At 37.4% G+C, this 25280-nt stretch overlaps 1 protein-coding gene across 2 annotated transcripts in view; it reads left to right on the plus strand.

Annotated features, from left to right (window-relative positions):
- Positions 1 to 25280, plus strand: part of LOC311445876 (uncharacterized protein) — a 44618-nt gene that overhangs the window by 1757 nt on the left and 17581 nt on the right. Inside the window, exons 1-8 of one of the 2 annotated variants that reach the window (XM_084538414.1) lie at positions 2154 to 2313; positions 14289 to 14393; positions 15850 to 15936; positions 17527 to 17700; positions 19214 to 19362; positions 21311 to 21487; positions 22102 to 22525; positions 22724 to 22886. In XM_084538414.1, the coding sequence (XP_084394540.1) occupies positions 2278 to 2313; positions 14289 to 14393; positions 15850 to 15936; positions 17527 to 17700; positions 19214 to 19362; positions 21311 to 21487; positions 22102 to 22525; positions 22724 to 22886 (1315 nt within the window). In that variant the 5' untranslated portion in view covers positions 2154 to 2277. Of the gene's footprint in view, positions 1 to 2153; positions 2314 to 14288; positions 14394 to 15849; positions 15937 to 17526; positions 17701 to 19213; positions 19363 to 21310; positions 21488 to 22101; positions 22526 to 22723; positions 22887 to 25280 lie in introns of those variants that run through there. The other variant, XM_084538413.1, reaches the window with a different exon arrangement.

The following is a 25280-nucleotide window of genomic DNA, read 5'->3' on the forward strand; positions in this document are numbered from 1 at the left end:
GCTTGGCAGCAAATGCACTTAGTGTAAGTACCAAAATAGAAGGAAAAGAGTTTTCAAAATCGTCTTTGACACCGTCTTTTTCCTATTGCCAGAGTTGTGTATGTTGCTCTGAAGTAAAATAAATGTTTCTGATACAAAACATTTACTTTGTGTATCAGTCAAAAAAAACCCACACAGTGTTCTGGCTCTTGCGTGTTGGTTCAAAACCCTTTTCTGTATTGTTTTCTTCTTCACTGGAGGTTGTGTATATAAGTACAGAATTTTCCCATGTGTTTGCTGCAATGCATGATCCTGGCATATGTTTGAATCAATTAACTTGGAAGAAAAAAAGAAAATTACACCAGAGCCTTTAATAAAGGAAGGTGTAATTAACGACTTCAGATTAATTGAAAATGTTTGCTCTAAAAGTAGCAATTGAGCTCTGTTCTGATTAACTACTTTCTCACATACTTCGTAGCCTTGCAGAAAATGCTGTTCAGCAGAGAGCAGAGGGAAAAAAAAAGCCTATCTAATATCTCTGTAGAACCTTTATAAGAGAAACCTGTCATTTTCCCATTCTAAAATATTCTGCAGTACTGTAATTACATTATACAAAAACATTCCTTGATTCTTTCATTTAAAAGGAAAATCAGTCCCTCAGGGGCTGGAGACTCAAAGGGAGAATAGGCCAATATTACAAATTTGATTCTGGATGAACTAGTTGCTATTTTATTTTAAGCAAATGACTTAGGAGAGCTGTCAAAGAAACATGCTTCCCATGATTTCATTTTCCATTTTTTGTGAAAAATTTCAATCCTGTCATGCTGGACATAGAACAGTCAGAACTGAAAGCATTAAAAGACAGTCTTTCAAAAAATATTTCTTTAGAAGTTCTGGACTTAGTTGGACCTTGTTACGTTATTGACCTTTGTTAAGCTAACATTCTTTCAAAGAGTAGGAGATATTTTTTAATTAGTTCAAATGATTAAAAATTGTTTATATTAACATATATTGACCTTTCTTTCCATTTGTATTGCCTTTAGTAATCTTGGGAGAATTAATTTCTAATCCCTTCCCTCCCACACATTTGCTGTTGTGGTCTCTCTGGGTGTGTCTACAATTTACAGCAAGTGTGAGCTTAAGGGGTCTTGTTCATGAAGCCGTTGATCCTCTGTGGCTGTCAGATCCTGGTCTTAGGCAGAAATTTCAGACCTTTCTCTGGCATCTGAAGACCTGCCTGCAATGTGAATGGGTTGGCCAAGTCTCCATCCTATTGCTCTCCACAGCTTGTCTCTGACTGCAGCCCTAGTTCAGGATGCCTTGCCATTGGTATAGTACAGAAAAGCTGAAATGAGACCCACCATCAGAACAAAGCTTTTCAATTCCTGTCATGTTTTTAAAAATCGAATTTTGGGGATTTTTTTTTTTTTGTCTTCCTTTTTGCTTGTATTTGTAGCAGAATAAATTTCCAAATATGAAGAGTCTGCCTTTCAGCCATATCTGTTCAGAAATTTTAATCTAATTTCCATAAAGTTTTGTGTTAATAGAAGTCACCATACACAGTAAGGGGAACCAAGGTTTATTTTGTTTGTAGCTGCTAAAAAACTTTTGTCAAATCTGGGGTTAGATTTCAAGAATGTTTTACTGTTAATCCACTCTTCTAATCACTAGACTCTCTTCAAATACAGATTACAAAGGCAGAGTCTAAAATACTGTTCATTTTTACAGAAATCTTGTAAGATAACCTGCAGGTGCATTTATGCTTTGATCCAATATGCACATACTCATGGTAGAGTTTAAAGACATACATTAAAGATAGCTGCTGTGCATAAAAATATTGCTGTGAAAATTGCCTATTGTATTTGCAGTTCTTTAGGCAAACTTTGCCACATTTAGTATAGAATTTGTTTTGTTAACTAACGTGTTAGATGTCGAGATAGATCCAATGTGCAGTAATAGATCATAATTTTAACATTCATGGCTCAGTGACTTTAGGAAGTCTCTGGAACATAAATATCAGTTCAAGAAAAGCAAACAGCTTCTACTTTTTTGTCTTTTCACAGAACTGCCATAAGGAAGCAAAGCATCATTATTGTTTCTTTCAGTTCTCAGCAAAAAAAAAGGAAGTAAGACTTAATAAAAGCCATTGGCTGTAAGATTTTATGAGAGAGAGAGAGAGAGGCAGAGAAAAAGGAAGAGAACGAGAACCTTGCTGTAGAAAAGCAGGTGTGATTCATGAATAAACTATAGTTTGTAACCCTATGGGATACTGATGAAACAAATAGAATTTTCACAGACATGGATAATACAAGAACACAAGACACTTTTTCACAGGTAAAGACAGAAACTGTTATGGCTTATGTGAAAGTGCTATTTGTTGTGCATAACTGAAGAGGTGGCATACGAGAAACTGAAATGACTTTGTGTTTTATTGGTAGGGAATTTGCAGTAGATTGTTTAATGTAATTCATTAGCACATAATATGAGCGTGGACTGGTTTAATATATCAGAAATTGTTTGCAGAAGGTGGTTATGAAACAACATTTTTCTGTACTCTGCTTTATTCTTAAGAAAGTTGAAATGTGCAAGGTTTTCCTGATACGAAGGGGGAAAAAGAGAAGATCTGTCTTTCTATTGCTGCTAGAGAGGATTTATTAATACTATATATTATCTGCACTAAAAATTTCCATAAGGTAATTGGAGGGGGAAAATAGTGTTTTATATTATAGGCAAATGCAGTTTTTGATAATCATACTGGTATTTGATAAGATTGATATGTCAGAATTGAATATACATCAGCTTGCAACACTACTGCATTTCTCTGAGAGTGCATGACAGATATATAGTCTTTGTAGCATTCTGCTGGTTTCAATACTTGCATGTTTGAAAGTCTGTTACCTGGAGAATTAAGCCATGGAAAATTGCCCTCTAGCTAGGAAAGCTGATAGCATATACTGGTGGAGAGTCCCTGGAGTAAAGAGCAATTAGAAGGAAGGGGTGTGTTATGTGTAGGTTGGAGGTGTGATGGAGTGATCTAAGTTGTTTCTGGGCAGCTACCAAGAGTGGCTTAGCTTGCAATTACTATGTGCTTTGAGAAGAATATGGTATCTAAGGAGAAGTCTGCTCTGTTGGTGTACTTCTACTTTTATGAGATGTTCACAGAAAGGTTTGCTAGGTGAGGCTCTAGGCAAACTCAGAGTGAGAACACAAATGAGTATGAAGCCTCTTTTGGTTTATCAGCATCTTTGGTTCATCAAAGAGGAAGAAGGGCATGGGGCATATTTTGCATTTTGTTCCCTCCATGCAACATCACCGTGCATGGCCTTTCAAGTGTTTTTTGAGGGCAGTGTAACAGGTCATCCAAAGACTGAGTCAGCTTGGCAGATATTAATTGCTTCACCTGAGGAGATGACACCTGAAATGTAATAAAGTTACAGGTCCCATCTGGCACTATTCAGTGTAACGATGTGCTGGGATCTATTTGGAGAAGCTGTTGATGACAATGCTGTTGAAAAGGCACACATTCAGACTGGCAGTGTTTTCTCTTTCTTTACTGTCTACAGCCCCTGTGTTTATTGCCCAACACTGACGCGCAGGCCTGAGGTGCAGCTTATGAATCATTGCTCTTATTTTGGCAGGTACTGCTGGGGAGGTCAGGGGCAGCACAGATGTGGAAATAACCAAATGCTTGCTACCAGAAAGGGCTTACATGAATGAGAATCAGAAAACAGGAAGCTGTAACCAGATGGTGATATTTTTTCCTTTCTTTCACTCCCCAAGGCCTGCAATAAAGCATGTGCATAAAGCTCAGGTTGTATGTTCACCAAGTGATTTGCAAAGCTAAATTGAGCCTGAGAAAAATGTTTGAAACTTTTTGTGAACTTCTCTTAAAATCTGACTGCATGTCTTTCTGATGCTTTTCATCTAAGTCTTCTGAGGACTGATGTAAGGTGGAACAGTTGTCAACCCTTTTGCTTTTCTAGACTGCTTTACTTTAATCAACCATTTTAAAGTACTTTTATCCCCATGGCTTTCCCATACAATTTTTTTTGCTAGACTTTTAGTTAAAGGCCACCTCTCTTAGGTGATTCTTTTCTTTTCCTGGTCTTTTCGAAGGTAGCTTAAAGCAGATATTCACTGTGTATATATGTCAAGGGATCAATTCTGTTTAAATAAGGCCAAATGATTCCATATCTTCTGACATATATATTCATGAACATGTACCCAGCCTCAGGAGGAGCTCCTGTAGCTTTGGAGATGGGCTATTTTTGTGAGACTACAAGTAAGAAATCCAATTTTCTCCTGACCTTCTGGGGCTTCTAAAGACTTCACATATTGGGTGGTCAGTCCAGCTCAGTTATAGATCTGGAGCAATCTGCTCCTTGCAGCTAATGTCAAGTGTTGATCAGAGCAAAGGACTTTTGAGACAGGTCAGGTTCCTTGGTCCTGCTCTTGTTTTGAACCTAGATAGTGCATGCTTTGTGGAGGCCGCATTTATATTTAAAACCAGAATCAACTGTAGACAGAGTTAAACATCAACGTGAAAATACTCTGTGTAGGAATCAGAGCTTGCTTTTCCTTGATCCATCTAAAAAATCCTCAAAACATGGGAATATCTTTCTTGTGTAAGGTAAGATCAAAAGACCCAGGGAGACTGCACTGAGTTCTCTTACATTTTCTAATCAGTTGGAGATAGCCCATTGAACAAAGAACAGGGGAAATGCCTGTGGGAGAGGGGCTGAAGTGCATCCTCAGGTATGTCTTCCTCATCATCCTTACAGCAGTAGGTGCTGACATCCCTCAGTGAAATTTCTTGCTACAGAGCCATTTGGACCTTTATCTGTCTTGTCTCATTCTCAGTGTGGTACAACTTCCTGAATGTGGCAGCACAATATATGTCGTCAAAGATCTTTTTGAAGGGATTTTTTTTCCCTGAGTTTAAGAAAACACTTAAAGACACAGTATAACTAGATGTACAATGAGCTGGTTCCAGGAAAGTTGACCTTGGAAAATGGAGTCTGCTTTTGTAGGGAAGCCTTAAGAACTTGGTGAAGTTGTGTAAGTTGTGTATATATAGACAAGGACTATATTCTGCTAGATCTGTTGGAGTATAAGGGGAGACTATAGGAGAGGGGGAGGCAAGGAGAAAGAGCCTCTTTTTACCTAAACATTTTGTTATGATGATTCATTAACAAACCAGAATCCTGGGATGAAGGGGGGGGAGGTGGGAGGGGGGAAGGAGGAGGAGGTTAGGTAAGAAATGAGACATCAGCAGAGAGATACTATTTTTTTTTCCCTTAAGTTTCAGACCTTATTTTGAATGGAATATAATAAAGAGTTTATTCATTAAACATTTCAAACAGTGTAGAATTCATGGAGACCTGGTAGTTCTCACTTAAACATTCATGAAATCAGTATTGCCTTCTCTGTTTTGCACTTCATACTTGTTGCTTAGCACATGTTAACTAATGTGATCTAATAAACCTTGAGTATAATGAATCGTGTATTGTTCAGCTTTTAATAATTTTAGCAGCCAAATTCTTGCTTGATATGCTTTTACAAGACGCTAGGGCACAAGATCAGATTGTAAGTCTGTGAAGAGAAATATTGCATACTTTTCTCCAAAATAATTAGATGTCACTGCTTAATAGTCTGGTAATCTTTGTTTTATCACAAGATTAATTGGACCATCATGTTAATAAGCAAATATGATAATCCTTGATAGTTCTTATCACTGTGGATTATTTTAATTGCGACAACGAAAGGCATGGAACATTATTATTTTAGTAACAAGCCGAAATACTTCTATATGAACTTCCTTTATTCTATTTTAGTCCATTTTGTAGTATAACATTAAAGTTTTACCTTAACACACCAAGAAAATACACAGTAAATTCATGCTTACTAAGTATTGTTTTGAAATGAAGTGTCATTTAATGTATTCAGGACATGTACTACATGTTTCTGTGGTGGCAGGGAACTGAAATCAATGGGAGTTTTACTCCTGTATTCAGTGTGCCGAGCATAAAACTATAACTGAATGAAGGCTTTGGAAAATATTCCCATAATATCTACTTCAAAGGCAATCTGCACCTATTTACTTAATTCAGTTGCATCCTCTTAATTAATTTGTACTGACGACAATGTTCAGCAAGAAATAAAGCTATCTTATCACATTAAAAAATTACTTAAAAGAAAAGATTCACTTTGTTTACATTTTTAATGTAATTTGTGTCTGTAGAGGCCACCAACATTTTGGAGGAAAACAGTGACAGTGGAAGAGATAAACTTCATTTAATGCTTAAGCATGAAGGAAAAAATGAAAATTGAGTGAACCTATATTTTGGTATTGAACATGGAACATGTTGGCCATCCTTCACACAAGCTGGAAACTATTTCACACTGAGAACTTCTGCATTTTCATTGGTGTGCCTTGCTGCAGCCCTGATAAAAACAGTTGAAAAGCTTTCGATAAATGTTTTCCCCTCCTATTCACAGTAATATTCTTTCTTAGTATACTTTTAGAATAAAATAAATGGGCCAGTTAACTTTTTAATTATTACAATCTATGTGAGAAACAGAAAAGTTTCACTGCTCATTGTATGGTGCAGATGCTGTGGTTTGTCCCTCTACAAACTTCACACACATCCAGGAATCTTGTGGTGTGTCAGTGTATGGCAGGAGGCACACAGGCACTTCAAACATGCACCTTTCAGGCACAGAAAACTTCTTATCCTACCTAAATATTCTGCAGTCTCAATTTCTGTTGTGAGCACTGCTTGTGAAGATATTTTGGTAGCTATTTGAAGAAAAACAGTAGCAATTCAACAAAAATACCATGTTAGGATTGGTTAAGTCAAGGTTGCACCTACTTAATGTGAAGTGAAGCAGCAAAATCACAAAATCCATGAGTTTTAGCAATAAAACATGTTTTTAAATAGTCAAAGTTCTTTCTTTTATTTCTTTGTAAGCAACTGGACTGAGATATAAAGAAGGTGTGAGGGGAAAACTCCTAAAATACTGTTCAAACTGCTGTGAATTTTTATTTGGAGCTTTAGAACTGTAAGACTGTGTCTTTAGACTCCGAGATTGCTGCTTGGAAACATCCACCTTTGCTTTAGTTGTTAGTACTAAATAAACTGGATTGAAAGTTGGAATCTAGTGTGGGGCAGAAAGCAGAATAGCCATTGATATACTGGTCCTATTCATCTCAATGAGTGCTGAAGAACCAAAGCACTGTGGGCTTGGCTCTGCACAACTGAGGGCATTCCCTTTCCTGCTTCAGATTGCCCATGCTGTTAGGATAAGCCTGGCTGAAACAGGATCTAGGATATGTAAGTTAGAAATTGGAAAACTTCTTATATTTCTCATGATCTGAAGCTTGCTGCAAAAGGTATCTCCATAGGTCTTCGTTTGCTTGTTTGTTTGTTTGTTTGTTTGTCTTCTTGCTTAAACTCTAACCATGAGTGTTCTGGTCTCCCTCCAACCTGCTCACCTCTTTTTGGGAGATGTGGAGAACATCACACTCTTCCAGCAGAAGCCTTTATTAGTGCTGAGTACTGGAAAGATGACAATGTGTTTTGCAGACTATGCTGCCATCTATAACCTCCCAGTGGGATGTTTTATTGCAACAGCGTGAAGCTGTTAACTTGTGTTGGTTTGTAACCTGCTATAACTTCTGAGTCTTTTTCTGAAGAAAATATGTTCCTCAGCTACCCTGTGTGTAGCTGGTAATTCTGCTGAACTTTCTCAAGATACTTTTTTCCACTTGTTGAATTGTGCTTCTCTAATTTGTCAAGTTTGTTTTGAATTTGAATACCCGTTGCAACCCGCTGTGGTTCTTTCCACCTTCATGTCTGTGAATTTAATAAGCAAAATCTCTGTTGCCAGATTGTTAGTGAAAACATTGAATAGAACAAAATGAAGTCAGTCTCCTGTGCAACACCACTCAATATACCCTTTGGTTTTTCACCTCTGGTAATTACTTTCTGAGTGTGGTTTTCTGACAGGTTCCAAGTGCTATTAGAACGAGGGTCCTGCTGAGAACGTGAGGGCCCGTTAAGTGGTGATTGAGGGAAACACCGATGTAATTGCTTCATGTTAGACCTATAAATCATCAGGTTTTCAGAGGGGACTTCAGGAAAAGTTTAGGTATAGAGATTCTTCAATATGGAGAAATCTTCAGAACTGAAAGAAAGAATAATCACTTTGTATTGTGCACTGTGCTGTATACATTTCACTAGGATCCAATTTATGATTCAGATTCCAAAATATTTTTGAGGCTAGCTCTTTAGGATTTTTTGATGTAGTACTTAATTTTTACAATAATGTAATAAATTATATGAAAATATCTTTGGGCTCCTTCAGCTCCTGCTGAAAGTGGCAGAATTTCCAGTGTTTTCGGGGAAATCAAGCTACTGTTTGATGAATACCTTCTTTGAATAAATGTTGACAGATATTATTCAGCCAGATATAGATCTGAACAAATAATGCAAAACATTATTACAGATGGATAATTTACTTGATGAATAGCAGCACTGTTTGACAAATAATATTAGTCTATCTCTATGACTGGCTACAAAAGATGGTATTGCCACACAAAAATATCACATCAGTCATCTGTATTGGTATTTCACGTAAATTACAAGTGAAAGTTTTTCAGATACCCCCAAAACATAGAAGACAGCCACTCCCCTACAAATATATGGGAGTACTCAGTACACTTTGGGCCAAGTTCAAGCCTGGTGAAACTGAATACATTAGGAGATAAAAGTTGATAAGAACTGTAACTTTTAAGGCAACCAAGATTGTGCCTGCTGTCTTGAAAATCATTTAAATGACATGTTCAACATGCAGGCAGAGTGGAGTTCAACATCGTACTGTAAAGAAGGCAAATACTCACAGTAAACTACAGTAAACTAAGCCAGTGCCTTTGATTTGGAGGAAAAAAAAAAAAAAAAAAAAAGCATTTTCTTTAAAAGCACAGCTTGGAGAAGGAAGTTGTTGCTTGAAATTTCACCCAAGGTCAATCGCTGCATTGTATCCTGGCACTTATTTTTAAGTTTCTCCACTGTATTTGCTTTCCAGAAAGTGTTGTGTACTGCAGCTGGAAGGCACTGAGTCAACAGAAAATCCCCAGAAGGCTTTACCTCTAAGTCACTTGTTCCTCCTTTGTTAGGTAGAAAAAAAATATATTATTAAAAGCTACATTAAAAAAAAAAAAAAAAAAAGACTTAAAAATGAATGAAAATATTTCACTATGCTGGATGAAAAAAAAAAAAGCATCAGGCAAGTATGTTAAAACAGAATATTCATTGTTGTGGAGACAACCAGCATTCAGTCAGGCTAATGCCAAGAAATTCATGAGACCTCTGTAAAGAAATGCATAGTTTCTACTTGGCTCTTACCCCTTGGTTTGAGCCCCCTTGTCTCTTAAAGAACTGATCTTAGCAGTGCTAAAAGGAAGATGCTTCTGTGGAGTGCAGAAGAGGAGGAAGCCCTCCTCCAGTCTTCCCTTCTGGGTCCTGCAGCAGCCAGACACTGGTTTGTCTCCTACCCCTTGCAGCTAACAGAGAATGTTTAACCCTGTTAATGTTTAATAAAGACAATGTAAGGAATGCTTAGCAAGAGCAACTAATAGCTTGACTAGATGTGAATGAAAATATTTCCTCATTTGTACAGGGAGCAGGATTTCTGCATGACATGGTTTTGTTGTCACAGGAAATGATAGAGCTCGGTGCATATTAGCTCTGATCTTCACCTGAGTAAACCTGAAATAATGTTTTACTGAATCAGCCCAATTATTGCAATAATTAAGATCATATGTTTAGCTGACTAACAGCCAGATTTCTTGCTCTTCAATTCCATGACTGTATGTGCACACATTCCAGGAGTCATTTTGCTTTAGATTACTGTCATATTATTAAAAAGCAGGTAGGATGGTCAATGGAATAAGAATGTGCTGAGAAAAATCACATAGCTAAAATGCCTCTGTAGGTAACAGAGAAAAAGGAACAGGTCTTACATGTGCTGAATTGCAACCTAGAGGGCCTAAGGGATGTCCACTGATTCTATAGGGGTCAGTGATGCTGTGGTGGGTTGGAGGATGTGAGCCAGTGGGCGTTACAGAACAAGAGTTGGAAGGAACAGGCCCAGGAAAACATTAGCCTGTCTTATGCCTCAGTGGTTTCCTGCACTCTGTGTGCCTTCTGCTGCTGTGTTCAACCAGCTGTAAAAGACTCTCCTGATGTGGCCGTAACCCCTCTTTCTTGGTTGATGCTCAGAAGATTTGGGGACCTTTTCTGATATTTACCACTGCATTTGGACTACGTGTAAAACCTTTCATACCTCTTAGGGCCTGTTGTGAGACCATACTGGGTGGATGGAGAGTGGTAGGAAGTCCTGTAAAGTGTCGAGAAAAGTACTGCATTAGCAACTGCCCAAGAATAAGCCAGAAATCTCTCATCTTGCCACTAAACACATTTTACACTGTATCTTGGACAAATATATGAACAACTCGTCCTATAGAGTAATGGATGTATAGAGAATTCCTGAAGCCCCATGCTCTTCCTTCATCTGTGAGTGCTGATTTTTCTTTAAGATTGGCTAAGTGGCTATACCAAATTTTGGGTGACTGAAGAAAATTTAGTCTGTATTTAATAAACTTCTTTAACCTGGCAAGTAAATGAATGCATTATTAATGGAATCTCATGTATTTTCTTAATGTGCATATTTTATAATAGAAAAAAAAGTATTTTCTAAGTCTTGCTATTCAACCTGGTATAGAAGCATTCTGTTTCGCTGCACCAGTCACATTCTATTAGGCAATACAACATGATCTGACTTAGTGGCATTTTGGTGGATAGTTTGACAAAACCTGTTTCTTTTTAAGAAAAAAAGAATGTAACCAAAATAAACACAAATATGAGCATTACAAAAATTGTGATGTGCTGAGAGAAAAGCCCCACAGATACAAAATGATAAAGGGCAAGATCTGTTGCTCAAGTTTTTTTGCAAGTAAAAATACTGTGCTAAGATATCAAAAAACAAAGCCAGATAGACTTCTGACAAATAATTTTGACAGATCTCATAAGCTGAAACGTGCCTTTTTTTGCCTCTCTTTTGAAATGTGTCGTGTCCACCCTCCCCCCACCCCTTGGCTTACAGATGTGCAGAGAGAGAGCTAACAGAGACATTAAAACAAGAAGGTGCTGTTAAAAATAACCTGTACCAAGCACGAGATTTTGAGCACTCTCTGGGGAATGCATTAACTGTCAGCAGTCTAACTTACTAGCTAACCTTCCTGAATTTGCAATATAGAAAACAATTTGCTCCTTTTTTGCAAACATTTGTCTTCATACATTATTGAAAAAATTAAGAAATGTTTCCTGTTTTTTTCAAGTCATAGGCAGAATTTCATTCTGGTCTAAAGATGGCTTTGGTGAAAGTAAGCAAAACGAAGAGCTGAATATTTTGTAGATAAAAAAATGCATTAACTTCTGTGAATTTATATGAATACAAATTTTGTACAAAAGAAAAAAAGAGCTTTTGAAAATCTTCAGCAATGCAAATCAGAAACACAATGAATTACAAGAAAGGGTCTTGGTTTTGGTGGATATGTTGTGGTGAGGTTCCCTGGTGCAGGATAGACTATTTGCCTGGAAAGACAGACCTTAAAATAGCCAGTGCTTGGCACACTGCAGAGTATGGAGCTGCACAAGAACAGAGATGGTGGACGAGTCACCGATATCCTGTGGGGAAAAAAAAATAAAAAGACTTCAAAGCCTCATGTTTTGGAAGCTGAAACTCCGTTTTTTGGCCATTCATAGGAAGCACCCCTGCAGATGTGCACAATATGTTGTGTTGTCAAACACCACTGTGAAATTCAAATGAGAATTGAGCTCCTACATTAAATTACGTGTGTGCTGAAGCGAAGGAGATAAATCCTTCTCTTGTTTATGTGAATCAGACTGTGTGTTTGTCATAAGGCTATGATGTTGTCTTTATGTTATTTTTATCCTGGTGCAAAATCTTTGAACCCTTCACCATAGAAAAGGACCTAACAGTTCCAAAAAGACTACCCAACTTCCTATCAAGAATTGCAATCCTGCAATAGAATCTTGCACTTTAAAGCTGGTAGAATTTAGCCCTAAGGAAACGATATTATTCAATTCAGATATATCCGTATTCTTGTTTGCCTACACAGAGCCTGTTCAGTAGGGAATTATCTTGTTAAGATCTAATCGTATACAGTGTGTGTGTGTGGTGTAAATATATGGCCATTTAAAATTCAAATACAGAATGTGGAGGTCATTGTAGAAACCTTATGTGCCTCAGCAAGTATGAATGAATTATCAGACTGCTTTTATTCTTTCCTTGCTGTTCACATTGCTATTTGCAGCTGGGAGCTATGCTATAAGTTACCTTTATATTAGCATTGAAAATTCCAAGACTTTAAAAACAAAATATTTCTTCTTCTTTTACTCCTAGTTTTATTTGTGGGCTGCAAAAAACATGCAGCATGTCTCTTGATCAGAAATGGGTTCTTGTGTTGGAAATCAGGAAAGCTAAAGTGTGCTCAGTGTAGTGTGACTGGGAAGAAGAGACAACCTGTGGATTTACGAGTCACTGACCTCTGGGGTGTAGCTGGTTGTTTTACATTGCCCATCAGGCTTGTGCTAAGTGCCTGTGGTGCTTGGATGGGTGGGCAGCATCTTGTTCAGCTGCAAGGCTGCTTTTCTGGGGCTCTGAGCAGAGAAGTTGCTGTATGCGTGGAGAGCTGTGGACATAGGTAAAGGAAGTGGCTGGTCAGGAGAGGAAGGAGCTGGGGGTGGCAAAGCAGCTGCAGCCCTGCTGCTTGCTCCATCTGCCTCTGGTGTCTGGGCAGCTGCTTGGGGGCTGCTGCTGGGCAGTGATCACCAGTTTTGTGTGGTAAAGCTGGTAGGGGGGAGCCCCCACCTCTGCTTACCCATCCCCTCCTGGGCAGCAGCTGGGCAGCAGCCCTCACTCACCAGCAATCCCTGGCTTTAGCTCTTTGCCTTCTTTTTCCTGTTGCAGGAGCAGCAAAACCAGTTGAGGTCTCGGTGCTTCATCCTTGGGGTAGCCAAATTTGGATTTGCTTGTGATACTGAGGTGCTTCTCGCTGCACAGCCAGGGCAGTGCTCCTGGGGAGGGCTTTTCTTATGGGAGAGCCCCACGTGGAAGAGTTTAAAAAGGATGATTTGAAAGAAAGATTTTAGCACAGAAACTTATCTCCTGGTGGGGAGGTCATTCTCCAGGGAGGAAAGAAACATCCTATATTGTAGCTAATTGAATGTTGTAGCTAATCCACCAGATAAAAGAACCACAAGTGCCTGGGCTGAACCTGAGCGTATCTGCTGGAACAAGCAATAGACGCGAAGATTTGGTAAAAGTAAGCAGAATGAGGAGTTGAATATTTTGTAGAGGAAAAAAAAACCAACCCACTCCTTTGTGGGAGTGTGACTTCCCTCGTTAGCAAGCTTCTTACACAAGTCCCGAGCTCTGGTACGTGCTCTTTCTAAATTTCTGGTTCTGCTATTGCTCAGGAATGGCTATTTTACTGGGGAAATCTTCAGTCTGTCTCAGAGGGCTGTTGTTTATTCCTCCTATGAAGGGCTGTGAAAAATCTTCTACAGTGTAAGTGGCCTGGTTACTCCACTTTCCTTTTCTCTTGCTTTATTCTGGTTTGGTATTGCAATTCCCACCCAGTTCATTTTAGAGTAACATAAATTAATGTGTGTAAGCTTATTGACAGTGCAACTTTTTTTTTTTTTTTTTTTTTTTTAAGCAAAGGAAAGGGGGAAGTGTAATGCCTGCTTGTTAACGTATTTAGATAAGTTCAAGTGACGGCTGTACCTGGTGGTACAGGTATCAATTTCTCTCCCCTTCACCCTGAAAATTTCGAATGGTCTGATTTTGCTTTCATGTTGTTTATATGCAGTACTTTTCACTACGGGTAAGACACAGGCAAGCATGCAAAATTGATGTTTTCACTTCTTGCCAGATTTTCTAACTAAAAAGATTTCCTCCTGGCAGTTCTGTCTCCAGATATTACCACCCCATCTTCTAAAATTGTAAAAGCCCCTGTATATTTGATATCTTGTGGACTCTCACCAGGTTTCAAAGGGGGATTATATTTGCTGGGCAGGTTGTCGATAGAACATAAAATATGAGTGAAATTGTAATTTTATGGCAGAAACTGTAGCTGCAACTGTCACAAGCAGTCAGTATCCTCAATAGCCAGATGAAAAAACAGTCTTTAAAAACATTTGATTGATTTTTTTTTCCAGTTAAGCCAGGAAAAAATCCTCAAAATTATGAACATGGTGAAAAATAAAGAAGTGAGCATTGAAGGAGCTTTGCATTTGGCACAGAAAGAGGTGTATGCTGAAAAGGTAAGGTCACTGTTTGATCTATTTTGCAAGACATCCAAATGTACAAACATGTTCTGGAAAGCCTGTGTTTGAGTGTTAGGAGCATATCTGTGCTGCTTTCAAAGCTGCAGCCCCGATTTGTGCAAACATACATTTCCAGTTTATTCCAGCTCAAACCAAATGTGTCTGGTACTAAAGGCTAAAATCTGCTGCTACAGTTGTCCTGTTCAATGGATATCTCATGTAAGTGCTGTGGCTACATTCATGTCATTACCTGGATTAACTATTTTAAATTTAGATTGGATGTGTCCATACAAACCTCCTTCTTCCCTGAATATGTTACTTGTGTACATTAATACATCAGCCTTGTACTCCTCTACTTATTCCCCGTCCAGTATCTCCCTCATTGCTTTCTATCTCTATCCAGCAGAGAATTCCTTGGAGAACTTTTCACTAGCTAGTTCCCTCTCTGATCAGGGTTTTTGAACCACCCTCCCTATGGGAGAATCTCCAGGAAGGAGTGAAATCTTATGATGTGCTAATGACACAATCTGAAAATTTCTTGCATGGCAGGAACTAATAGCAATTTTGAGACAAACCTGAGCTTTTTGGAATTTTAAAAAATATCTTTCTGAACTGCTTATTAACTTCTTGGCTGGAAAAAAGTAGAAGAAGCAGCAAAAATAAGTACTAATAAAAGTGGCATAAATTTTGCAGAAAGGCTGCAGACAACAAAAATATTGAACTCAGCAGTGTAAGACTATGTGGACATATATTCTCAGAGTAAGAAAAGAAAGGGTTCCTTTTCTACGTTTGCCACATTAAAGATTTTGTGATAGCTAATTATTAGAAATAAATGAAACTTAATATATTTGGATCATGACCTTCCCCTTACTGCATTTTCCCAAAGATGTAAAATTAATCATTGTCCATGCAAATGATATAACTGATGTAAGAGATCAGATATCAAATTGTATACCCTCACTTAATATCAAGGAACAAAGATTTGCCACTTTAATGCACCATATTCAAGGGCTTGTAAATATTTTTCTTTAAAGTCACCAGCAGTCCTTGTTTGCTAGTTAGTGCCTTTAATAAATGACTTATACTCATGTATTTTGAAATGTACTTGGTAAAATTGCATGCACTCTGTTCTTTTCTTCCTCTCCTTCCTGTTTTCTGCTCTCTATTTTGTTTTCCAACCAAATCTGTGATCCCTCCATTAGTTCAGCAGGAGTTGCAGATATTCTGTGAAAATCAGACCAGGAGGGTGCTTCCACATATCTCTGTGTGGAGTGTTTGTACAAAGCCCCCAGCACAGTTTGATCACTGTTTACTGAGGTGATTTCACCTGAGAACATGATTGTATTTGAGTGTACGAATAATAATAATAAAAAAGCAAAACAAAACTACAACAACAACAAGACAACACCACACGCAGTGTGGACATATTGCTGATTTCTGTTCTGTTTTTTAGGATTCACCGGATTTGCTAACTGGCTCACAATTTAACTTTAGTATCTACAAATACAAGCACTATCGGTGGCAGAAACGAATTCTGCAGGTAATTAAAAAAAATCTTACTTTTGAAGAATATCAGGTGCTTAAAATATTAGACACTTAGGTTGCTCAATAAATATTACAAGATGACTTTATACCTTCTGTGGTTCAGTGGGGTGCAAGATAACGAAGAAATATTCTCCATTTTACTCCAAAACTATTCTGGGAATAATATCTGAAACTTCTTTTACTGAGCCTCAGACAGGGCTGTAGAGTGAACTTGATCATCTAAGGGGTTGTTTCACCTCTAAGAAAACCCCAAATTTCTCACAAAGATAATTTATTATTATCTTTGCCTTGGAGGTGTTGTTATTTGTTACTTTGCTAATGTAATTTCGACTGCAACCCCTAAAACCTACTTACACACTTGGGAAGAAATGTACCCAGGGATACTCATAATCTCAGGCCCCACTGAAAGTAAGAGGAACTCAGGAATTCCCAATGACAATACACATTTTGGCAGATCTTTCTGAAAATTTTTCATTTCCAAATAATGTGTTTAAGATTTAACAAGTTGTTTTCTAACATTTATTTATTTTTCAAATGCTAAAATTGATTCCCCAACAGGTTCACAAACCCTCCATCACAATATTTTCATTTTCTGGGCCAGGCCTCAGCAGGTGTAAATTGAACCAGGTTCATCGACTTCAGTGCAGTCATTCCAGTTAACTTCATTCCAGTTGAGAATACAAAGCACTGTAAAAAGGTTTTAATTTAAAAATGACACTTTATTTGGTGTAGATACTCGTTCATCACAGATTGTACACATACTTCACACATTGCACCTTTCTTTTCTGGTGGAGCTATGTGACATGACTAGAAACAGGAGGATTTTCTGGTCAATATTTAAAGATTCTGATTGCGGTTTTAAAAAAACTTGGTTTTGATCCTAGAATTGTGTCCCCCCAGTGTATAAAGAGAGAAATTCAGTTTTCAGGGCTGCCAAATTGGGCTCTGTGGGGAACATTACATTCCTATTTCCTGGCTATTCCTGGCTATTTGCTAAAATGCAAATGTAGATTTTAAGGCAAATACCTTATTGACTTACTCTGCTCATAAGGTTATCAGTTTTTTTTGTTTATTTGTTTGTTTTGTTTTGTTTTACACACTTTGGAAATTTGGAGCAATTGCAGTCCTCTAGTTACCAGTAGCTATCAAAAGTCACAGGTAATAATGAGAGTGATTCTGCTTTGGAGATTTCCTGCTATAAACAGAAATGAGGAAAAGGCCATTAGTCATGCCATTAGTTTGTGCTACCACTACTGCTATGGGAAATTTCTGCATTGTGTTTCATAACAAAAGGAGAATTTCAAAAGAATTAATATTTCAGAATGATAAATCGATACATATTCATCTAAAGAAATAGATAGTCATTATAACTGTGTTCCCCCTGTTTGTTTTGTAGCTAAAACAAATACATTACTGTATCTCGATGATGGAAAGCCATTTTTTATTCTAATCATTGGCAAAATAGATATGTATTCTAAGCTGATCCTTTATCTAAATGTCCTTGCATGGTTATATTGGGGACACTCTCTTTCCCTTCCAATGAAGAGAAGTGACAGAATCAAGTAATGAGAGCTTTCTGTTCCAGATTGATTTCAACACAAAGACAATTTTTAACATTGAAAAAGGAATTATTAAGAAACAGTTCCCTTTCTCACAAGTCAAAGCCTGTGAAGATACTGAAAGAAGACGCTTCAGCATTGTGTTTCATGGGCGACAAGATTATGAGCTGGAAGCAGTGTCTCTTGATGATAAAAGGAAGGTAAGTTTTTATACTGTCACAGATAGATTGCTATGAATAACAGCTAATATTATGGTATGGACCCAGCAGGTCCCAGTCATAAATGGGAATTGTTATGCTGTGCATTGTGTAATCAAAGCAGTAGGCATGTCTTTATTCTGTGTATGTTGATACATAGAGCAAAAGGAACGTGAGTTCAGGATAAAGTTTGGCCACTAAGACTAAAAATCTACAACCAGCTCAGGATGTAACATGAAGATAGATCCATTTTTTTTCAACAAGAACTTGAATGCAGTTGGTCTGACGTAGTTGTATAAATCAAGCAAACAAAACTGATGTCACACACATTTGGATTTTAACTGAAGTTTTCTAAGAGATTGTTTTCTTTATACGAGACATACATTTATAAAAATGCATACTCTTAAGAATGAATGAGGCTAGCCTCATGCTGTGGGTGGAGTGGGGAGAGGGGGAAGAGCTAGTGGTTCCTCTTTCACCATCAAAGCATACTGTACTTATAAAGTTATCAGAGGAAGACAGCCTAGGTATTTGTGCAATTAATTTTTGCAAGATTTTGTATGAACTGTTTCAGCTCCTTTTGAGTTCTAGGCTGAATCAAATATTCTAAGGAGTTCGTGTAATTAGGCTCTACACTGAAATTTGAGAAACTCAAGTTGTGAAATTAGCCTTTCACCTGAATGCAGATACTGACTGTGTTTGGGGGTGGGCCAAGTATTGGAGTTCATGCCATCCCACTGCTGAAGCACTAAAGTCAGATGCACTATTCAGGCTGAGATATAGACTCTTAAAAAACATGGAATAGTTTAGTAAGAGTTTAGACTTTAGTAACCTGTTAGTAAGAAAATCTTTTGCAGACGGGTTTCTCCCTCATGAAGCTTATCAGTTTGCAACATAGGAAGGAACTTTTATTTCAGACAGCACCTCATGGCTAGTTAGCTTAATTTTCAAAGTTTTGTCTATCAGAAAAGCTTAAAGGTATGCTTGTTCTGTGGTAAGAACACTCAGATTAGGCACGGTATAACAACAAGAGTCATTTAAATTCACACCCACCTTAATCCATGCTACTTTCATCTATGCCAAACTTTCATTTTTCTTCTGGGTTCATTTGAGATTTCTAATTAAATCAGTCAAGTACTACTTGGGCTTGAACTGAACTGAACAGAAACTTTGTCTTAGATTGCTTTGTATATGAACTATAAAAGTAAAATTATGTTTTAGAGTAATGCCTCCAGAAGTTTTATTCTCCTTACACAGACAGGTATATTCTCCTTATACAGACAGGTTTAGGATTGTGGACATGATAAAAAAATTGCAGTTAAGTAGTTAAGCATCATAAAAAGATCCTATTTATTCTAAAAAAAATAAAAGTAAAAATAAATAAATAAAAATTACCTATTTGGCCAGTTCTTATGGTGTAGACAATGTTTTTGTAGCTGAAAAATCCACCTGTTAGTGTCTGATTCAATGGAATTAATATGGAAAATATGCTCTCTCTCTGGCACTTATTATATAGATAATATACCTTCTGAGCAGAATTATACAGAGTAACTCATACAAAAGACCAGAAGAGTCCTGCTCTAGAAGATCTGCAGAATGTGATGTGATACATGAAGGACTGCTGGATTTGCAGCAGAACAGTTTTATATCCACTGAATGGGTGAAGTATGAACTATATCTTTATGGACCTGTGGGTTGTAGATTATGTTGAATTGTCTGGCAAATACTTTAAGATTTTATTTTGTTGATAATAAGTTAATTGTTTAATTTCTTTTTAAAGTTAAAACTTAGATGCCCAATTTGCATGAGTTGAAAACATTGAAATTAACTGTTAGTGTAATAGTGGTGCCCCAAATGGTGGAGTCCTAGCATGTTATACTAACACAAGTATATAACAATGATGGTTGTCAGTGATTTTAATGATGGCACTTTATACTTACCTATTTACTTTTTATTCAATTTGCAGTCATAGTAAAAGGAAAGAAAGACTGGGAAAGCAGATAAGGAGTGTAGGAGTCGTGCTAGAGAATGTTGACTCGCACTTGCCAAATGGCTGCCCGTCCTACAGAGAGCCCACTCTTCTCTTGAGCCAGCTTCTAAAATATCTTTTTTTTCCCCCATGGTCAGGTATTGCTTATGTTATCAAACAAGAGAAAAAGAGGGGAAAAAAATCCATCTAGCAGAAACTAATGAAAAAATTTAACATTGTAATTATCTGCATGGGGCAATTATCTCAAAAGACTTCACAGTTCACATAAAATGATTTTAATTGTTTTTAAAAGGCTACTATTGTATGTCTTGTAAACACTATCCTCAAGTGTGTCACAGGATTTGTTACCTTGCAACATTTAACAAGTTTGTTAACAAACAAAAATTGATTTTTATTTATCTTGTGAAGCAAAGCCCTTGTTGCTTCCCACTTGATATTAATCCTCTCTTTTTTGGCAAAGTAAATAATGGTGGAAACATCTGGAGATCCGATTAAACTATAAGTCCCTGCTTTAAAGAAAGGAGAGATCAATATAACTGCCAGCTCCATTAAGCAATTCTTATCACTTTGACTGTTTATGTGGGAATAGATGCAATTTATATTTTATGTTTAATTCTTCTGGTGTTGCAAAACTTATTTAAATTCTTCATATAACACCTTAATCAACTAGCCACACCTTGAAGAGAGAGTAGAGGGAAAGAAAGGTCTGATAGGACTGTCAGAATGATAAAGAAATGCATTAACCCTCAGGAAAAGTGAGAATTAAAATGCTTAAATAAAAATAAAAAACACATACAGTAAAACCCTGCACTTGTTGAATGTGGGGCCTTTGTTATAAGCAGCAGAGCAGAATCCTAGAGGAGAGAATGAAGCAGGAGATTTCACTGTCATAGAAACTTTATGGTGAGGCAATTTGTGCCAGGAATAATTTATCGTTTGAATCAGTAATACCCACACTTTGGCATGGTGAATTCTGATGGAAGCCCTTGAGTGGAGAGCATTTGCTCCTTTCTCCCACATGACTCGTGGGAATGAAGGGGACCAGGATCAGTCCTCATGGAGGGAGAGCATGCACAGAGGCATTTCCAAGTGGGAGAGTTATTGGGCTATAAGGCTGTGCACTAACTTATATCCTGGTGGCTTGTTTATAGCTTGGTGGCAGAAAAACCTGGAAGACCCAGAAACTGAAGCTTCAACATATTATGCTCTGATCAGCCACATAATAAATTGTGTTAAAAGCTACCAGTCCTAAGGAACTACCATCACAAGCCAATGAGAAGCATAAAATGAGTCGGGGAGACAGACAGTGGCTAATAAATTAACAGGATGTATGTGATTTTTAGTCAATAGACAGATCTTGTTATTAATTTTGTCTAATTTGATCACAGACATAGTCAGGAAGTTAATATTTTATGTCACTGTTTACTCTGTGTCAGATGAGAGTAAGAAGCCTTTATCTCAAAGATTTTGTGCTTTAGTGTTGATACTTGTTGTCTGCTCCATGGAAGATGGTATTAAAATGTGGTGACTCATTGACAGTAGAAAATTCTTTAACAAAGACAAGGACTGTGTAAATAAGTAGTCTGTGAAGAATGAACAGAATCTCTATTCCTTGCCCTCCAGGTACTTGGTACAACTACGTGAAGGAGAATTGACTTTGTATTGCATAGGTCTGGGAAGAGAGAGCAAGAATGCACACTCTGTAATGAATACAATTAATTTGTCAGGTGGTGATGTGAGTGTCATCAAGGAGAATGAATGTGGTACCTTTTCAGTCCAGACCAAAGAACACAATTATTTGTAAGTATAATTGGTAATTAATAATCTGTTAAAGCAGAACAATTGAAAACAAGGTCAAGCAGCAGAGAATCTGTGTCCCAGAAGAAAATACAGCTAGGGGGGAATGAGGCCATCAAATTTATGTAGATAAACCCATAGCCATACAGTGATTTGAGTATTTTAAGAGTATTTTAAGATGGAAACAAAAGCACCACATAGTAGAACTGAGAAGGGGCATTGAAATGCTTCCCACAAAGGCTTGTCTAGTCCTTGTGTCAGGAGTCAATAGAGAGATACCAATCGGCTTGATTGCACACATGTGTGAAGAGGTTCTGACCAGCTTGTGCACCAAGCTCATAAGACTTAGCACATAGTTCACCTTCCCTCAAGGTGGAGAAGAGGAATTACGAGGTAACTGCACCACAAAGTCAATATATGGCAAAGCTTCAGCTCTCTAACCTTAGACACGTAAGCAATTAACTCTGTCTGAAAAGGTCAGAGTCAGCAGCACTAGGCTCCTTTGACAAGTAAAGCTGCTGAACAACATTCTGCTTAATAAGAAATATCTGTGGTTGTATTAGTCAGCATGTTATTTACACTTCCTTACATTTATATATGGCATTCTTAAATTTCAGGTTTCGAATACCCTTTACTGTCCAAAATAACAGGACAGAGGATGTCAGCAAGCTCCAGAATGAATGGGTGTCTCTCATAGAAAGGTACTGTCAGCTGTGCAAGGGTACCTCTCTCTCTCAGGAGGGATCTGAAGGAGACACCTCCTCTGAAGCTGATTACGAGAATGTTACCATAGCTCTGAATGAAGAGAAAGAGGAGGCACTCAATTTCGGTTTGAGTTCTGCAACAAGTGATTTGAACAAGCCTTCAAACTCCTGGACAAAGCCTGCAGAAGGGGAAGCAGCCCTGGCATCACCATCTCCAATTCCCATAAGTAAGGCAGAGGTGCCACCAGCCCCACCTGTGTTCCCACAGCCCTGCAGCCTTTCTCCCTTGACAAAGAGAACTAAAGCCTTTCACTGGGATGTTGTTCCTTGTGATAAGGTAAGGATGAAACTAACAATAGCTGTAAAAGAGAGGAAAAAAAAAAAAGGGAAAAAAGTAGTTTGTATTATCTTTATAATTATCATAAAAGTACAGCTGTGCCACAAACAAATGGGATGCACTTCTGTATGTTTGGGTAGAACAAAGTAACACTGTTATTTTGTCTTTTTCTCTTCCCTGTCATTCTTATGTTTTTAGATTCAAAAATCCATCTGGGGATCATGTGATCCATGCAAGAAAAAAATAGACATTTCCAGACTCTGTGATCAGTTCCAGATCCAGGACTTGGCTGTATTTTCAGGCAGTGAACCTCCAGTCAAACAGCACATCCTGTTAGATCAAAAAGTTGCACATAACTTCAGTAAGTGTATTAAGAACTGTATACTCCTATCTGAAGAACTGGGGTGAGAACCATATGAATTTGCTATTTGTGATTTCTACCATTTGGTGGGTAAAAGAGACAAGCTTGGGTCTAAAGGCTCAATTGCTGTAAATGTGGTCTTTAATGATGTAGAATAGAAGCACCAAACTGCTCTTCCTGTACAAAATATCTGGATGCGCCCTCAAGCTGTGAAGCTGTTTTCTTAGGAAAGACATGTAAAATCATATATGACACCTGTGAAATCAATGTTAAGACCCTGACTTTAAAGGCTTTCAAAATGTCGTGGGTTGGCCAGGTGACACAAGTCACCAGAAAGCAGGTTAGTAGTTTGCTCTTTGGATGCTGTGCTCAGTCTCTCTCCAACACTGAGTTAAATATTCATGTAGGTTGAAATGGGTTGGTAAGAAGCCTTTGAGATAGCTACAAGCCAGGTTGTAGGAACTCTCTTGGCCTCTCTCTTCAAGCTAACTCAGAAAACTTAGACTGTGAATGACTGTCTTGAATGATCGTGAACTGGATCCTTCCCTCCCATAACCTTGGTATGATTCTGCCAAAGGCCTAACCTAGAACAGTATTTTAAAACTGATGAAACAGTTCAACATGCGGTTCTAGTCTTGCTAATAAAACAATATAAAGGTCTTTCAAGAACTCTAATTAGAAGTATTGGATACTAAAGGAGCAAGAATAATTGTTCTTCAAAGACTATAATGGTTTCTGTTGCAGAGATGGCTTTCCAAAAAGTTCTATAACCGAGCACTGTTTTAAGAAACGTTACATGTGTAAAGAATTCAGGGCAGTTAATTTTGAAGTTTTAATGATTTCATCTATGAATATTGATAAGAAGGAATATACTTTGGAGATTGTGTAAAGTTTTAATTGAGAACTGTAAATAGAAATAACTTGTTGGAATTATTACATCCATTGACTAATAATTCGAAGGATTAAAAGGAAGTGAGTGATACAAAAGTCTGGTTGTAGATAAAAAGAATCCTGTAATAGCACTTTTATCTGCTAAATTATTGCAGTTTCTTTTAGGAAAATTCTTTCTTTTGGTTTGCAAATAGCACCATTCTTCCTTTTGATCCTATTCGTCTTACAACTTTTTTCATTGAGACATTCTAAGACCGTTTCTTAATCTTATCCTTAAAGTCCCATCATGTACTTATTATAATGGACAGTACTTAGATCAAAAGTTAATTTGATCCTGAGAATTCTGATTAATCTTCCTGCAAGTGTTACAAACCACAGTCCTTAAATTAATGAATAAAAAGATGAAGCTCCAAAATGCCAGTAGGTTAAAATTTCTTGAGAATTTAAGTGGATGTCCAAACACAAGAGAAAAATGAGAGTTCTGAGAGAAGATCTACACTATAAATTCAAGTCTGGAGTATGAGAAAATGCAGATAAAAGCTAAGTTATCAGGTGGCTTCTTGTTGATAAACTGCCACACAGAGAACAAAGTGTCAGAAAGTGAGAAACAAGAAAGACGCTTTCAGTTTACCAAAGAAAGAATCCAGGGAGGTGTGTGTTAATTCAAGAATGTGGGATTTCATTGGTGAAAAACTGACTTAGGATAGAAAACTGCTTCCGTGACTTGATTGATGTCTGTTTCTCTGTAAAAGAACCAGCTTCCCATATGTAAAATCCTTATTTTGCCTAGGAAAATATTTTGAAACTTAGGACGATGTGGTAATTTTGAGAAAGATTTCAAGTTTTGAGAAAGATTTCAAGAAATGGGTAGACACTGAGCAGTTAATTAATTTTAATTTTGAAGAAAAAAATGTTGATCATTTTTTGGAATGAAAGAAAATTTAGAAAAGATGCAAGGACTCACCTCTTCAAAAAAAAAAAAAAAAAAAAGGTGTGTGTTATAAAAGAATAGGGCTTTTCTTTGTTTTAAAGATAAACCACCATATTCAGAAAAACCACTGTTCATCCACTTTGTGCAGGTTTTCATGGGTATTCTGGAAAATGAGTTGAACAGCTGTAACATTTACAGACACAGTGAATTATGAATGTGTATATGAGATTAGAAAACTAATTCTGAATCTGTGCCACAAATATTTTCATTAGAAATCCTATTCTCAGAACAAGTGCAACCATGACAAGGAGCTGAAACAACCCTGTATGACCTTTGAGTGACAGAGAACATCTCCAGTTTTATTTGCAATTGATTTCTTTTGTGAAGTCTGACGACTAGAAATTATTCAGTTGCTAATTTCAAACACTGAAAATATTCAAGAAAGCCTTAAATGCTTTGTGAGTGGTTTGAGAAAAGGAAGCACTAAATTTTAAAATCAATATTTTACTATGAATTATTCACTGTGTTACTGGCCATGGATATCATCTTACCTTTAAAGCTTCTCACTTTCT

The sequence above is a fragment of the Aythya ferina genome (genome assembly GCF_964211825.1).
Source record: "Aythya ferina genome assembly, chromosome: 16".
In the NCBI taxonomy this organism is placed as follows: Eukaryota; Metazoa; Chordata; class Aves; order Anseriformes; family Anatidae; genus Aythya; species Aythya ferina.